Below are 14,031 nucleotides of genomic sequence, written 5' to 3' on the forward strand. Positions count from 1 at the left end.
GAGGGTTAATTGTTCAAATTAAACGTACCAAATCCTGTTTCATGTTGTAAATGTATTCAAGGAAGGTTTTGGGGTTTAAGCAACGATCAACGTTAAGAAATGTGACGTAGCTGACAGTTGGCAAAAATAAAAAGATCAGCATGAATTGCGTAACCTAACAACTTTCTGAAACACGTGCACCACCCGCAGAAAAGAAAACCGTCAATTTGACTTCAAAATACAGCTGGCGCCCCGCCTACCTGTCGATCACCATTGCCCTCAACCAATCAGCGCCGAAACAGGGGGCGTGCCTGCGCGCTGATTGGCTTATTCAAAAAAAGCATGTGCCCTACCGCGCCATTTAAATGTAAAGAAAGTTGCCTCGGTTGTTTGTTGCTTTAGTTCAAGTCTTTCGACTAACGTGTGAAAATTGCGTCGACTCTGGCTGCTTGTAAAGGTAAGCTTGAAAATCCATCCGCTGCTGTCTCCGTGGTTTTATTGAAGCGCTGCGCACTTTAAAGTCTACCTTAATGCACGACAAATTCGACAATACATAACGTAGAAAGAGGAAGTTGTCGTCGCTGCGCTGCGAGCGAAATGAGAAGTCACATTAGCACAACTAGCTTGTTTACGAGCTATTTGCACACGGTTATTCGCACTTGACGTTGCGAGTTGACGCTACAAACGTACACCCAAAGTCATTTATGTTACACGTAATTGATTGCATTGCGTTTACGCCAACTATTGCCACGAATAAAGGGCTTGAAAATAATTTCACAACAAGAAATGTTGTGTCGAGAGCACGAACCAGTGTATAAAACCTAACTTTGCACACGTTAGGATCTCTCCTATTTGTTGTCTTTTCAAGACAAATTAATTGAAGTTAAAATGCGTTACAGCTGTTGTGGTAAAGCTTGAAAAGTATCCGTGACAATGCTTGAAACGCGATTAAAATAGTCCTTAAAGTGAATGCTTTCAATATTGTAATTTAATGTCAAAATTAAGCCGTAATTAGGCCCGTCTCCTTCTTTAAACCCAACTATGCGATGAATACACTTAAAATGAAGGGATATTTTCAAATGAAAATTTCGTGTGATTGATTATTGTCACCCCATTCATCAGTCTTGTGGTTGTCCAGGTTTGACTTAAACCAATAAAAATAAAAACTAAGGATGGGAGCCAATGAGAGCAAGATTACCGAGAGTGCTGCAGACAAACCACAAGCCCCCGTCAAGAACTCCCGGGTCGCCCAGCTCAACGATCCACGCTCCCCATCGGTGGCCATTGATCGCACACCCATCCAGGTACCGTATGAGCCACGGGATTAGGCTCAAACTTGGGCCAAATTCTATTTATGGTTGGAATCAAATCATGGTTTGATATGTACTGTGGTGTTCATGTCAATGTTTGACATTGGGTATATTTAGGGAACAAAAGTGCCAAGCTGCCAATGGTCTACTGTGGGGGTGTGGCAACATGACATAACTTACCTATGTTATGTCATATTATATTATGACATAATATACCTTTGGAATACAGTACAGACAAAATATTTACTTGAGTTAAAAAAAAAAGAAAAAAATGTATATATATAAACACGGGACCGTTTTTATTCCCCTTAGGTTGGTGGGAATAAAATGAATGATGTGACCAATGAGTGTCCCTTGGAGAGAGATCCCCGCTCACCCACCGTGGGCATTGCCCGCACGCCTGTCCGAGAAGTCATGAGAGGTATTTATTTATAGCTGCGTTTGCAACTCCAAGGCCACGTACTTGCATGCAAACTCCCAGGCCCTGGCTCCCATGTCATTCGCTTGCTGGCTCACATACAACACACTCAATTCAACTGTAACAATGGAGCGAAAACAAAAATGTATAGTCCCAAGTGAAACAAAGTACTGTGTGTATATATAGAACTACATTTCATAAAACCGTACCGTCTCTTTTGTTGTTTTGTATGACAAATGTAACTTCATATGACCTGTTATCCAGATTAAATCAGAATTGGGCACCCTTTAATTTTGCTCAACCCATTAATCGATAAATATCACTTGCCGTTTGCAGCCAAAGTGGGCAGCTTTGCTCGGCGCCTGGGTATGTTGTTGCACGTGGAGGCCGAGGGCAAACTCCCCCCAAGTGGCGGCCCCGCACAAGAGAATCGCGACGCCCTCAAGAGCGAGGAGCTGGGGTCCACGGAGCCTCTCCTGACTCCTCAGAGGCCGCGCCTCTTCGGCGCCTTGGCCGAGCACGTCAACTTCCTGGACGTGCCTGTTCAAAGCGAGGACGGTTCCTGCAGCCCCTTTGTGCTGCTGGAGGAGCCCCAGGTGGAGGTGGACATCGAAACGGACGGCGCCAGCTTGGAAGAGGCGGAGGAGGCCCGGGAGTCTCCGCTCCACAAGAGGCTGAGCATGAGCCTCATCACCTGTCACGAGGGAGCGCCCGCCTCCCAGATCCTCGCCGAGGTGCATCGGGACGGCAGCGGCGTCGCTGCGGTAACGGCGTCGCTAAACGGCGGTGCCGATCACCTCCGTGGCCTTCCCGATGTCACGCCGGAGCCCACCCTGGTCTCCTCGGACCCGCCTGTACAACTGCAGGAAGACGCCAAAGAAGTCCCGAAGGAGGCTTCCCGGGCGCCCGGCTCGCAGCTTCCCACCGGTGCCCACCGCCTCACACTGGACATCCGAAGTCCGAGTCAGGTGGTCTTCAAGCCGCAGTGGCTGGGTAAAGGCTTTGGGGCCACTGGGCTCAGAGCCAGGGCGGTGCAAGGTTCCAAAGGGGGGGCCTCGCCTCTCGCAGTGTCCGTGGTGGTTAAGAATGTCAACGATGAAAACAAAGGGAACTCTGGGAAACAAAAGCAGAAAGGTGCGTGCGTGCGTGCGTGTGTGTGTGTGTGTGTGTCGACCGCCATTTTCTTGATTGAGTGGTGAATGTGACTTAATTTGCATTTGGTGCATGTTTTTTTCTTTTTTTTTCTTTACAGATGGCCGCTCCCCGCTACAGATCCTCAACTCTCACAGGGTACAACCTCAGGTATTTCATTCACACTCACAATTGCTAATGTTTCCGCCTCTAGCTACCTTTTGGCTAATTATGCTACGCTAGCAGCCTGCCACTATGAGCTGCTGCGGCTCCCTATCTATCATCATATCTTGATTTTTACCATTCATCTCTTGCTATAGTTATCAAATTCTAACTACAGCTGCCATTTTATACCCCCGGGCCATCAGTTTTAGTACTTTAGCTATTGGATATGCTTCTTCTGCTCCTCAGCTAAAGCGACCTCGCGATGGCGCCGTATTTGTAGTTGGCTAGCTTCTTAAGCTCGAGTTCCCTGATGGCCACTTGTAAAGTTCTCGAGCCATGTCTCTCTCTCTCTGCTTCTATTGATCCATGCTTCGCTCTAGCTAGCCATTTTGTGTGTTTGTGTGTGTGCGCGTGCGATATTGAGCCATCTGACTCCGCTGTCTAACGGCTAACTAGCATTACACAATATCGATCATTCGACTACCTTCATCGGCTCCATTAGTAACTCTGCAACCATCCGTCCCTGCGACTCGTCAAAAGCAAAAAAATGTTTATTTTAAAATAAATCCAAATGCTTTTTATTGCAGATGAAGCTCAAAACTTCCACCCCAGAGAAGCCTCGGCCCGTCCAGCTGGACCGCAGACTTTTGGCCGCGTCTCTGAACAATGAGAATCGATGATGTGCAAATTTGTAAATTATTCTTATTTTTAAAAGCCCCTTTATGTCAAGTTTTTATGTGCACAGCTTGTACTTTTTTCCTGCCTTTTACGACCACCGTGTATTGTTTTTCTTGTCCCGTTTTGTCAGTTCTAAAAATTTTGAATAAAATTAACTGCTATGCATTTGTTTTTGCCTCTGAGAGTGTTCTTTTTAAAAAAAATGTGACACAGCATCCTGTAAAATGATCACAGAAAACAAATAGAATCCCATTTTTTTTTTTATTTGACAGTCCGTTTAGAAAGCTATGCGAAACATTTCCTGATGTGGTGAAACCCGAATAAGAAAACCTGGCAACCTGTAAACTACTGTACCTTTCTAGACTTTTGCCTGACGGAGGAAATGGTCGACTAGTATTTACTCTCTCACTAATTCCACAAAGTAGTGCTCGGGTGCACACGAATGGCATTCATTCGTAGATCCTGAGACAAATGGGTTGTTGTTTGGAAGTGCTTCGTGAACCACCTTTTGTTGTCCCATCTGTCGGCTGTCTATCGCGTTTTTATGAAGGGGTTAGAAACAAGATAATGTCAACACAAACACAAAAACCTCTAAAGCAGGGCGTTCGATTCTATTTAGAAAAGCGAGTCAACGTAAGCCTGTGACGGAAAAAAAAACTAACAACCAAAAAAAAAAGTTTGCTTGATATAAAACACGGCATACAATCCACCCTTACATGACCGATGACCATCCAGCGTGCTTCCGTCGGGCGACCGCTCGACCGCAGCGGCCAAGTGTGCCGGATCACTACAGTACGTAATAATGAACTAGAGAGGAATATTCATTCACATTAGCAAACCCAACTTTTAAAAATTGGCACAAATAAATACAGCGACCCTCCGGGCAAACCCCCCCCACCCCCCCAAATAGATCCCAAAGCCGACTGTGAGCCCTCAGTTCCAAATCTTGAGAAAGCTGTCCCACGATCCCGTGCAGCACGCCATTCCGTCGGAGGAGACGCCGATGCAGCTCACTCGGTTGTCGTGGCCGGCCAGCACTCCTGGAGAAAATTGAAAAAAAAAAAAAAAATCAATAACATTTGTTTTGTGGTGGGGTTCGCATACGAACGTCACACTGTCCAACTCACCCGCTCTCTCGGCTTTGAGCGCGTCCCAAATGTTGACGTTGAAGTCGTCGTATCCGGCCAGGATGAGGCGTCCCGACAGGGAGGGCGCCAGCGAGGTGACGCCGCACATGATGCTGGAGTCCTGGTAGGTGATGAGCTCCTGGTCGGCCCTCAGGTCGTACAGCTTACAGGTGGCGTCGTCGGAGCCCGTGATGACCGCGTTGCCGTTGGGGAAGAACTGCGGAGGAGATTGGTGAAGGACACGACAAATCGACAGTTCTTATCACCGAGTGTTCTTACCCCGATGGCGTTCAGGTCGCTCTCGTGGCCACCGAAGGTTTGTCTGCAGTTGCCCTCGCGGATGTCCCACAGCTTGGCCGTGAAGTCGCACGCGCCTGAGATGAAGAACTTGAAGTCCGGGGAGACGGCCAAGGACATGCAATCTCCCTGGTGGCCTGCGAAGATGGTCTTCTGGGTGCCGGTCTCAATGTCCCATAGCACGCTGAAATCAAGACCGCCACCATGACGGAAATCAGGAAAGTCCACGTGCGCCTTATCAAATGTACTAAAGGCGACTTACCAAGTGCAGTCTCCAGAGCTGGTGATGATCTCGCTGTCGCTGAGGAAACGGCAGCATGACAGGTAACCTGCAACGATAACGAGGGCGACTTTGCAATTAAAACAAAACTTGACAAACGCTGCAGAGGAGAAACTTTGGTTCCCGCTCGCCTGTGTGCGCCGCCAACTCGCGCATGACTTTGACATTGCCGTCCTTGCCCTTGAGGTTGTAGATGGAGCACATGTTGTCCAGGCCCCCGCACGCCACCAGGTTCCCCGATGGGGCGTAGGCGCACGTCATCACCCAAGATGATTTGAGGGGGATGGCGTTCACCTGTCGGGAGGAATACACATCCACTCATGGAGGCTGAGTTTACTATCACCATGATGTGTTCGAAGGTCATTGCGAAAATTGGAGAATATTTCTCGTCCCATCAAATTTTAATTAATCCGCATACAAAACATGCCGCTTCTGAGTATATCTAACTGTGCCGTGAGTCACGGGCCGTGACCAAATCTTTAAAAAAAACTAAGAGGAAAAAAATGTTTGAAATTAGTTTAAAAAATATCAAATACGTCCAAAAATGATCGTTTTCTGTGGTCCCGCCATCCCAAATGACAAAATTAAATCTCAAATGAAACAGTTACATTTTAATCTTCAAAATATAGATTATTTGTTTCATTGCTGTCTGTTGTAACCATGGGAACATTTATTTTAGTAAACAAACTAATTTAAATAAGAATTATTCATGGAACATGAATGTGTCCCATGTGTACGCAATCCACTTAAACATAACGTTTTTAGCATTGTAGAAGAAGAAGCAGAAGAAGAAGAAGAAGAAGAAAGCAGTGAAACACACGGTACGCAGGACTTTCCATCATCCGTTTCCCAAAAGAATAGGTCGAGCAAAGGTAAGTCCTCTCTTTTATTTCTCCACATTTTGATAAATATGGTTTGCCTCGGTTGAATGTCTCCCTCTCCCTCCTGCAATCCTGTTGTGTAAGTGATCAAAATAAGAGAATAAGTTTTTTTTCTTTACATATTTCCAATTTTATTTGACATCTTTACGGAAGTAAATTTGTCCTCTTGGTCAGCAGTAACAGCTCGCTAATTAAGCTAGCCTCTACTCCTGAGAGAAAGCTAACATTGGTCCGGATTTACAACACTGTTGCGCAGTTTTACATTTATTAAGATTATATTAAAATATGTGTAAGCATGACGATGAATACTTTAAAAATAGTCAAAAACTATTACAGTATAAATAATACAGAAAAAAATTAACATTGAATATAAAATCGGAAGGCCTCAAAAATCCTGTAATACAAATCCCCCCAAAATACATGTAAATTATTTGTAGTATTAAATGTGGAGAGATGTTATTATTTTTTTAATTTTATGTTATTTATTTATTTGGGGGAGGGGTGCAACGACTCAACCAAAAGACTTCACATAGGATTTGATGCAACCATTTCCAGTTGTGGATCAATCTCAATGTTGCTCAGACCTGCATGTGTTTTTTTTTTTAAGTTAAAAAAGAATTACTCTTAACAGAAAGAGCAGTCCACCTTCCTGACATTTTTGTTCCCCACAGGCGTATGTTTAGAAGAGGAAAAACCTGCTCGCCATCCACTTGGCAAACACTGAACCCTTCCCTCATCAGCCCACAGAGAACCAAATGGCGAGCAAAGGTGTGTAACTCCTTACTACTCCGTCTCACCTTGTTGGTTGTGATGCTGTCCCACACGATGAGCTTCCCATCTTGTGAGGCACTCACGCACAGCCTGCGGGCATGTGAATACCAAATCTTTCCATTTCTTACATAATCTTTCGAAGAAAAAAAAGGCAGTCTTTTAAAAGACCTACTTGGAGTCAGTGGACCAATGCATTGCGTAGATCTTGGCGAGGTGGCCCCTCAGTGTTTTCCTGGTCTTCATTTGGACGCGGCCCACCACGTTGATGCTGGCCACGGCCTCCTGCAGGGTTGTATCCTGCATGGACTTACGCGCCGCCTAAGTGGAAGGGAAGGAGTACAGTGGTAAATTCATCTAGAAAATGGGTCCTAAAAGTCAAACCTTGTGAGATTTCAGCTCAAATCGTGATATTCCAAGCTCAAGTCTGCCATGTTGTTTTCAAATGGCCGTTTTGAGGGGACATTCGGTATTTCCATGGGCTCTTCAAAGGCAAACTCACGATGGAAAAAAGAAGAATAAAAGCCTCTGAAGATAGTTTCTGTCAGCAACATGAGATGTGATGAACATTAGTCGTCCCACAAAAAAGTCTGAATAGGCCATGCCCAAAAATACACAGGGAAGTCTGCCATTTTGTTTTGAAGTGGCCATTTTAACTTGACTTTTGCCATTCCATGGATTTTTTAATAGACTTGTCCTACAGATATATCAGCCCCCAAAGCCAGTTTCTCTTTCCAACATCAAATTTGGTGGCAATATCTATCATGAGTAGACCCACAAAAATCTGCAGAAGCCATGTCTGAAAAGACTTGAAGGTCCGCTGTTTTAGGGGCATTTTGGCCTGCCTGGTTTCTCCAAAAGCAAATTTTGGGGAGTGAAAAATTACACCTGCAAAAAATTTCAATGAACAAAATGAAATTCAATTAGCATGTCTATGTGTAGAACAACAAAAAATTCTCAAGAAACCCTTCCTGACAAGACACACGAAGTCAATCGTTCTGTTTCGAAGAAGCCATTTAAGGGTCGTTTTGAGAATTTCCCGTAGTCCTTCAAAAACAGATTTTGGCAAGTTCCTACCAAACGAAATCCAGTGACCATGTCGCTCTATAACAAGATGCACAAAATCTTTGAAGGACCCATCCGCTAAATAAGACGTCGGGCAATATATTTTGAAAGATGAATGGACGAAACTTCCATTTAAGTTTAATTTGACAATGTTCAGGCTCATTTTTTACACTTGCGTGACTTCAATCACTTCTTCAGTAACTGCAATTTTGGGGGACAGTGTGAACTTGGAACAAATGATTTCTATTGCCATGATTTATATATATTTAAATGACGAGAATTGTTTAGAAATGAACAAGAGCGACTCCGTTGTTACTTTTCTTTTTATTTAATAGACGACTCAGTGATAACATAGAGCGTACTCACGGTAATCTGGTCCTTGAGGCTGTCTGCCTCCTTTCGCAATTGCTCCATTTCACCCATGGCGATGCTCGGCAGGCACGGTCAGCGACGGTGGGAGAGCTGAGAAGGCCCCCCACACAGCCCCCGTCAAGAAAAGACAACACAGTTCAGTATCTGCGCCCGAGTATAACAATCACACGCTTCCGTCCGGTGGTGTGCCGAAAACCCCCAACGCCGAGCTTGACCTGCGGCAGGCTGCGGCTTCGCCGGGGAGTAACGTTTTTGCAAGTCAAACTGGGCTCTCGTCTGCTTTGCAAACTTCATTAAACACACGGAAACTGGGGGCGCACGCGCACACAGTCCCCCCCACCCCCTCACACCCTCTCACGCACACATCCCTCGAGCTCATGCAGGAGTGTATGAATATTCGAGCGAGCCCTTAACAGTAAAGCTATTTGCTTTTCAGATGATTCGCCCTGTATGTACACACAAACCAGTACGTCCTGTCAGAATGTCATCACGTGCAAGTATTGGGAGGGAACGAGAGGTTTGTGTGTGTGTGCGTGTGTGTGTGTGTGTGTGTGTGTGTGTTCAAGCATCCAAATTGTTGATTGTAATTGAATTTGGTCATTTCATGATTAAAAGAGCCAGTTCATCGTCTAATGGACAAAATCATTGAGTGGGAGAAATGTCACCCTGGAGCGCCATTTTGGAGCCAAAATTACACTTGGGCTTTAAAACAATTTTTTCTTCTTTCTTTGGAGGCGGGGTTTACAAAAATACAAATTCTGATTGTATTTTTGTAACACCCCTCCACCCCCTATTTTTGATTGAAAGATTTTCTTCAGCTTAGCTTGTACAAAATAAATAAATAAATCATCTCATTGTTCAAAATAGAGTTTGCTGTATTTCTCCAAACAAGCTCTGAAACGTCCCCAGAAGAGAATGTGCAAACAAGAACAAAATGTCAAATGACTTGTAAAGAGCTGCTGTCGACCACAGCTCACGCCCAGACGCTCACACGCAGAGTCACTGGCTCCTGATGTCACTGCCTAGGCCACACCCCTTAAAGGCACACTTCCAACACAGAAACACTTGCATCCAGTCATTCCACTTGACACAACCAGTTTATTTCTTTCCGTTCTCTTTCATATTTTACCATCCAGTGCGGTGCTAAATTCTTGATTTTAAAAACGTCCTTAAATGAATTGTGTTGTTCTTCTGAGAGTCTGGATTCATGTCGCGTCAATTCATTTCATCCATCCATTTTTCGATCCGCTTTATCCTCACAAGGGTCGCGGGGGGGGGGGGGGGGGCGGAGCCTATCCCAGCTGTCTTCGGGCATTTAGGTGGGGGGACAATTTAGAGCGTTCTATCAACCTGCCATGCATGTTTTTGGACTGTGGGAGGAAACCAGAGTACCCAGAGAAAACCCAAGGAGAACATGCAAACTCCACACAGGGATGCCGGAGCCGGGATCGAACCCACGACCTCTGCACTGTGAGGTCGACGCGCTAACCACTCGAACACCCGACCCGCCCGTCTATTCATTTCATTGGAGAAAATTGCTTCGATATCTGGTCATCAGTTTCCACTTGCACTTTCTCTCACGATTTGAATCAGACGACACACGAGCTGACGGATTTGCCTCTCATTTGTCTAAAGTGAAATGGAGAGGAGGCCAAGGGCAAGTTTTGTCTGTCATGGTTTTTTTTTTTTTTTTTGAGCCATCTGGAGAGCCGGTCGTGGAAGAATGAGGCTGTTAAAATGGAAATGACAGCGACGATTGATGGGTGGCTGTTTTCATGCGTTATTCCAGGCGTAAAAGTCTCGGACTGTCGTTGTTTCATGTAATAAAATGGCTGCTGGCACAGGATGGCTTGTGCTCGAAGGTGAAGCGCATTAGCCATCACTCACGGGTGGCGGTCGGGTCGAAAAGGGGAGTCGATAGAGTGAGTTTTAAATCGTGTCATCGGTGGAGATTTTTAAAGGGGTGGGGGGGGGGGCTTTTTGAATCAAATCTGCTCTCATCCGATTACTGACTGCTCTTTGCATGTGGATAAGAGACGGGAGGGAGGGGATGACACCAATGGGGATGGGGGGGGGCGTGATGGGGTTTGAGAGTGGGGGTGAGCGAGATGAGTTGTCTGACACACGAGTGAAAATCGTGCTCGGTGAATTTTGATTCTTGGTTTTACCATTTTTTTTTTCTTGCTTGTGCATTTTCACTAACTGTCAAATTGAAATCTCGTCCCGTTTTTGGATAAAAGGAAAGACGTGAAAATGCTTTTGTCAATTCGATTCATCGACAAAATAATCATCAGATCACTCGATGATGAAATGAATCGGGAGTTGGGGGCCCTACGCCCGACTTCATTCCATTTGCAGTGACCAGCGAACGGACCTCTGATACACGTTGACCAAATTATCATCAGTAAAAGTCAATTCAATAAAATCAAAAATAAAGGCAGCCAATTTGTGCCAGTGTTTAGATTTAAATTTTCATCTTGTAATTGTTTGAAAGTAAGCCATATTGGAGATATGTATTTGTAAACAATATGTGTGTGCATATACAGTACATACAGTGTCATATGTATGCATACATATACGTATATTGGGGGTGCACAATATATCCCAAAAATATCGCATCTGCAAATTAATTTTGATAATTATATAGACACACACACACACACACATATATAATATTTCTTTCATTCAATCCTAAAATGTAATTTCATTTGGTACAATAATATTAATATTCCAGTATTCAACACCGATAACCCATGTTTTTCCAATAGTTTTAATTTATATTTATACTTTTTGAAACTAACTTACACCTAACCAAACACAAAAATGGGCCTCACCGGTTTGGAGACTCCTCTTGGAATGTTCCAGATGCCTTAAAAAAAAAAAAAGAAAAAAAAAAGAGACTAAAATGTAATCACACTGGTGTAGCAGTCAGTCAGCCGCTGATCGTCACAGCACTTCACTTTCCATTCACTTTTGCAACAGGCCTGATGCTCCCCTTGGCCAGTCCCTCACTCCTCTCCTGTCCTGTCCTGTTCTGTCCTGTGAGGAACAGATGAGGATTTCAGGGATGAAGGGAGATCAGGGATGAGGGGATAAACCCAGCGATGGACAGTGAGAGCTGGATGCTGCTGCTGCTGGTGGTGGTGGTGGTGGTGGAAGTGTTGGTGGTGGTGGGGGGGGTGCTGACAAAAAGCGAGAGGAGACAAAGTGGGCAGACCAAAGAAGGCGCTCAGGGTGCTTGCAGCAAAGAGGTCACAAGACACGAGCGATGGGTGAATCCAGGGCTGGAAATAATGGAGGGGAGGGGGAGAAGAAGGAAAATAAGAGGCTCTGGCTCTTTGACTTTTTATGGTGCAGTCGGCACTAATCCTGAAAGTTCCCCCGAGTGACAGCCGGGCCGAACTTGACCAAACCGGAAGAGCGGGTTGATATGAGCTGCTGTGAACAAGAGTAGACCAACTCCATTTTTGTCATTTTGCAAGAGAGCGATTTAAAAAAAGTGTGTGTGTCTCTAGACATATACAGTGTGTGTGTGTGTGTATATATATATATATATATATATATATATATATATATATACGGTGTCAAGGTAACGCGCCTCGCCACGCAGAAAATTAATCATTAAGAAGAAATGGTATTTTGAGAGACAAATGTTTTTGGTTACGAGCGTGGTCACCGAAGGAATTGAGCTCGAGGCGCGCCACTGTAGTTTGTTCATTATATTCCAATTACTTTTTTTAACATCAAAAAACATTTAAAAAAGTGTTGTGTCCATTCGGAATGCAATTTCATGATAGTATTTGTCAGTTTTTCTACAATATCTTGTCATTCATGGTAACCTTTATTTTATTTTTTTCTAAATCTGAATTAATTATGGCCCGGTAGTCCAGTGGTTAGCACGTCGGCTTCACAGTGCAGAGGTACCGGGTTCGATTCCAGCTCCGGCCTCCCTGTGTGGAGTTTGCATGTTCTCCCCGGGCCTGCGTGGGTTTTCTCCGGGTGCTCCGGTTTCCTCCCACATTCCAAAAATATGCATGGCAGGCTGATTGAACGCTCTAAATTGTCCCTAGGTGTGAGTATGAGTGCGAATGGTTGTTCGTCTGTGTGCCCTGCGATGGGCTGGCAACCGATTCAGGGTGTCCCCCGCCTACTGCCCGAAGACAGCTGGGATAGGCTCCAGCACCCCCCGCGACCCTAGTGAGGATCAAGCGGTTCGGAAGATGAATGAATGAATGAATGAATTAATTAATTGAGATTGTATTACATTTTAAATTGTTGCCTGATACGAGTCTTTTCTCCATGATTGTGTTTTTTTTCGTCTTCACACAGCGTCACACCAAGCCCAATTCACATGATGGAGCCGATTCCAATTTCGCAATGAGGCCTTATGTAATTTCTACTTTGTCGTAAAATATATAATGAGATGGCGTCACATGAATTTCCTGAAGCTTGTCGAATTACGTGACACGACGCCCTGTGTGACACCCGCCTAACGGGGGATGAATGCACATGTTTTTGGTCATGCCGGGTTCAGACTGCCCGCCTCCATTAAAGATGCACGCTGACCTAATTCTGCACAAGTAGTGGTGGGGGTGGGGGGGTTGGAACACAGGGATGGGGTGGGGTGGGGTCGGGGGGCTGAGAGGTGAGAGTGTTAAAGGGTGTATTGTGGGGACATAAACAGCACTTGAGTCTGGGGTGGAGTGGGGTGGCATGAGGGGGCGGGGGGGGGGGGGGGGGGGGCTGGGGGAGCGTCACTCCGCCGAATGATTAAACCGTCTCTGGATGGATTACGATTCCATATTCTAAATGGGAGACTTTTTAACCTTCATAAACAAGTGCACTCATTTACGGAGAGATTACCGGTAATCTCTCTATTTCTATCCTCCCTCACGGACTCCCTCATCATGTCTGTTTTTTCTTTTTTGTAATCTTTTCGCCATTTGCCTGCTGCCACTTGCCATCGTGTAACTAATGGACAGTTTAAACCTAGCTTGCATCTTTTGGTACTTATGCACCAAACCGCAGTAGTCCTTTATTTCAACCATAAACATTTTGCTGAGATGAGATTAAAGACCCTGTTAAATGCTTTTCTTTAGATATATATTTTCCTAAATCCATTCAATATGTTTGAAGATAAGTGCTGATAACATCCGCAAAAAAAAAAGAAAACAATTTAGCACCGAAATGCTGAGATACAGCGTTAAACTCTCTTTCGTCTTTTACATTTTTGGACGTGGCTAAAACGAGGCCCGGTGATACACTTGCGTCCTTCGGTATGAGTTGGCCTTCCCTGACTAAGTGCTCATTTCATTTGTGTCTCTCCATCGCAATTGAGACTTATTTTTAAATAAAGCTTTAGCACATTTCTACCTCTAAAGTGTGCTGTTAGTCACACCGCTATGACGTCCTCCAAAGAAACAAAAAAAAAAACATCTGTTGAGTGCAGTTGGAGAACTCCATTGCTAATTAGCCTTCTAGGAGGCAGCTAGTAGCTAGTAGCTAGTAGCTATTAGCTATGATGATTAGCTGTTAGCAGGCTCACAGAGCAAACCCACTG

General features: G+C 44.9%; 2 protein-coding genes across 4 annotated transcripts; one reads left to right on the plus strand and one right to left on the minus strand.

Annotated features, from left to right (window-relative positions):
• Positions 1-315: 315 nt before the first annotated feature.
• cdca3 (cell division cycle associated 3) lies at positions 316-3,846 on the plus strand. Of its 2 annotated transcripts, none has more exons than XM_052065241.1 (6): positions 316-436; positions 1,118-1,283; positions 1,602-1,710; positions 2,044-2,841; positions 2,960-3,009; positions 3,591-3,846. In XM_052065241.1, the coding sequence occupies exons 2-6, from the start codon at positions 1,152-1,154 to the stop codon at positions 3,681-3,683; spliced, it is 1,182 nt and encodes a 393-aa protein (XP_051921201.1). In that variant the 5' UTR covers positions 316-436; positions 1,118-1,151; the 3' UTR covers positions 3,684-3,846. The 2 variants fall into 2 exon arrangements, with proteins under 2 accessions (XP_051921201.1, XP_051921202.1); XM_052065242.1 differs by having other exon boundaries at positions 341-436; positions 1,102-1,283.
• On the minus strand, positions 3,733-11,842 carry gnb3a (guanine nucleotide binding protein (G protein), beta polypeptide 3a). 2 transcript variants are annotated; one of them, XM_052065265.1, is made up of 9 exons: positions 11,306-11,842; positions 8,466-8,561; positions 7,210-7,355; positions 7,064-7,127; positions 5,517-5,679; positions 5,368-5,434; positions 5,088-5,289; positions 4,809-5,025; positions 3,733-4,721 (listed from the first exon to the last, which is right to left on the minus strand). In XM_052065265.1, exons 2-9 carry the CDS (start codon positions 8,520-8,522, stop codon positions 4,615-4,617), a joined length of 1,023 nt encoding a protein of 340 aa, XP_051921225.1. In that variant the 5' UTR covers positions 8,523-8,561; positions 11,306-11,842; the 3' UTR covers positions 3,733-4,614. The 2 variants fall into 2 exon arrangements, with proteins under 2 accessions (XP_051921225.1, XP_051921224.1); XM_052065264.1 differs by lacking the exon at positions 11,306-11,842 and adding an exon at positions 9,418-10,905 and having other exon boundaries at positions 8,466-9,321.
• Positions 11,843-14,031: the final 2,189 nt, after the last annotated feature.

The sequence above is a fragment of the Hippocampus zosterae genome, chromosome 5 (assembly GCF_025434085.1).
Source record: "Hippocampus zosterae strain Florida chromosome 5, ASM2543408v3, whole genome shotgun sequence".
Taxonomy (NCBI): domain Eukaryota; kingdom Metazoa; phylum Chordata; class Actinopteri; order Syngnathiformes; family Syngnathidae; genus Hippocampus; species Hippocampus zosterae.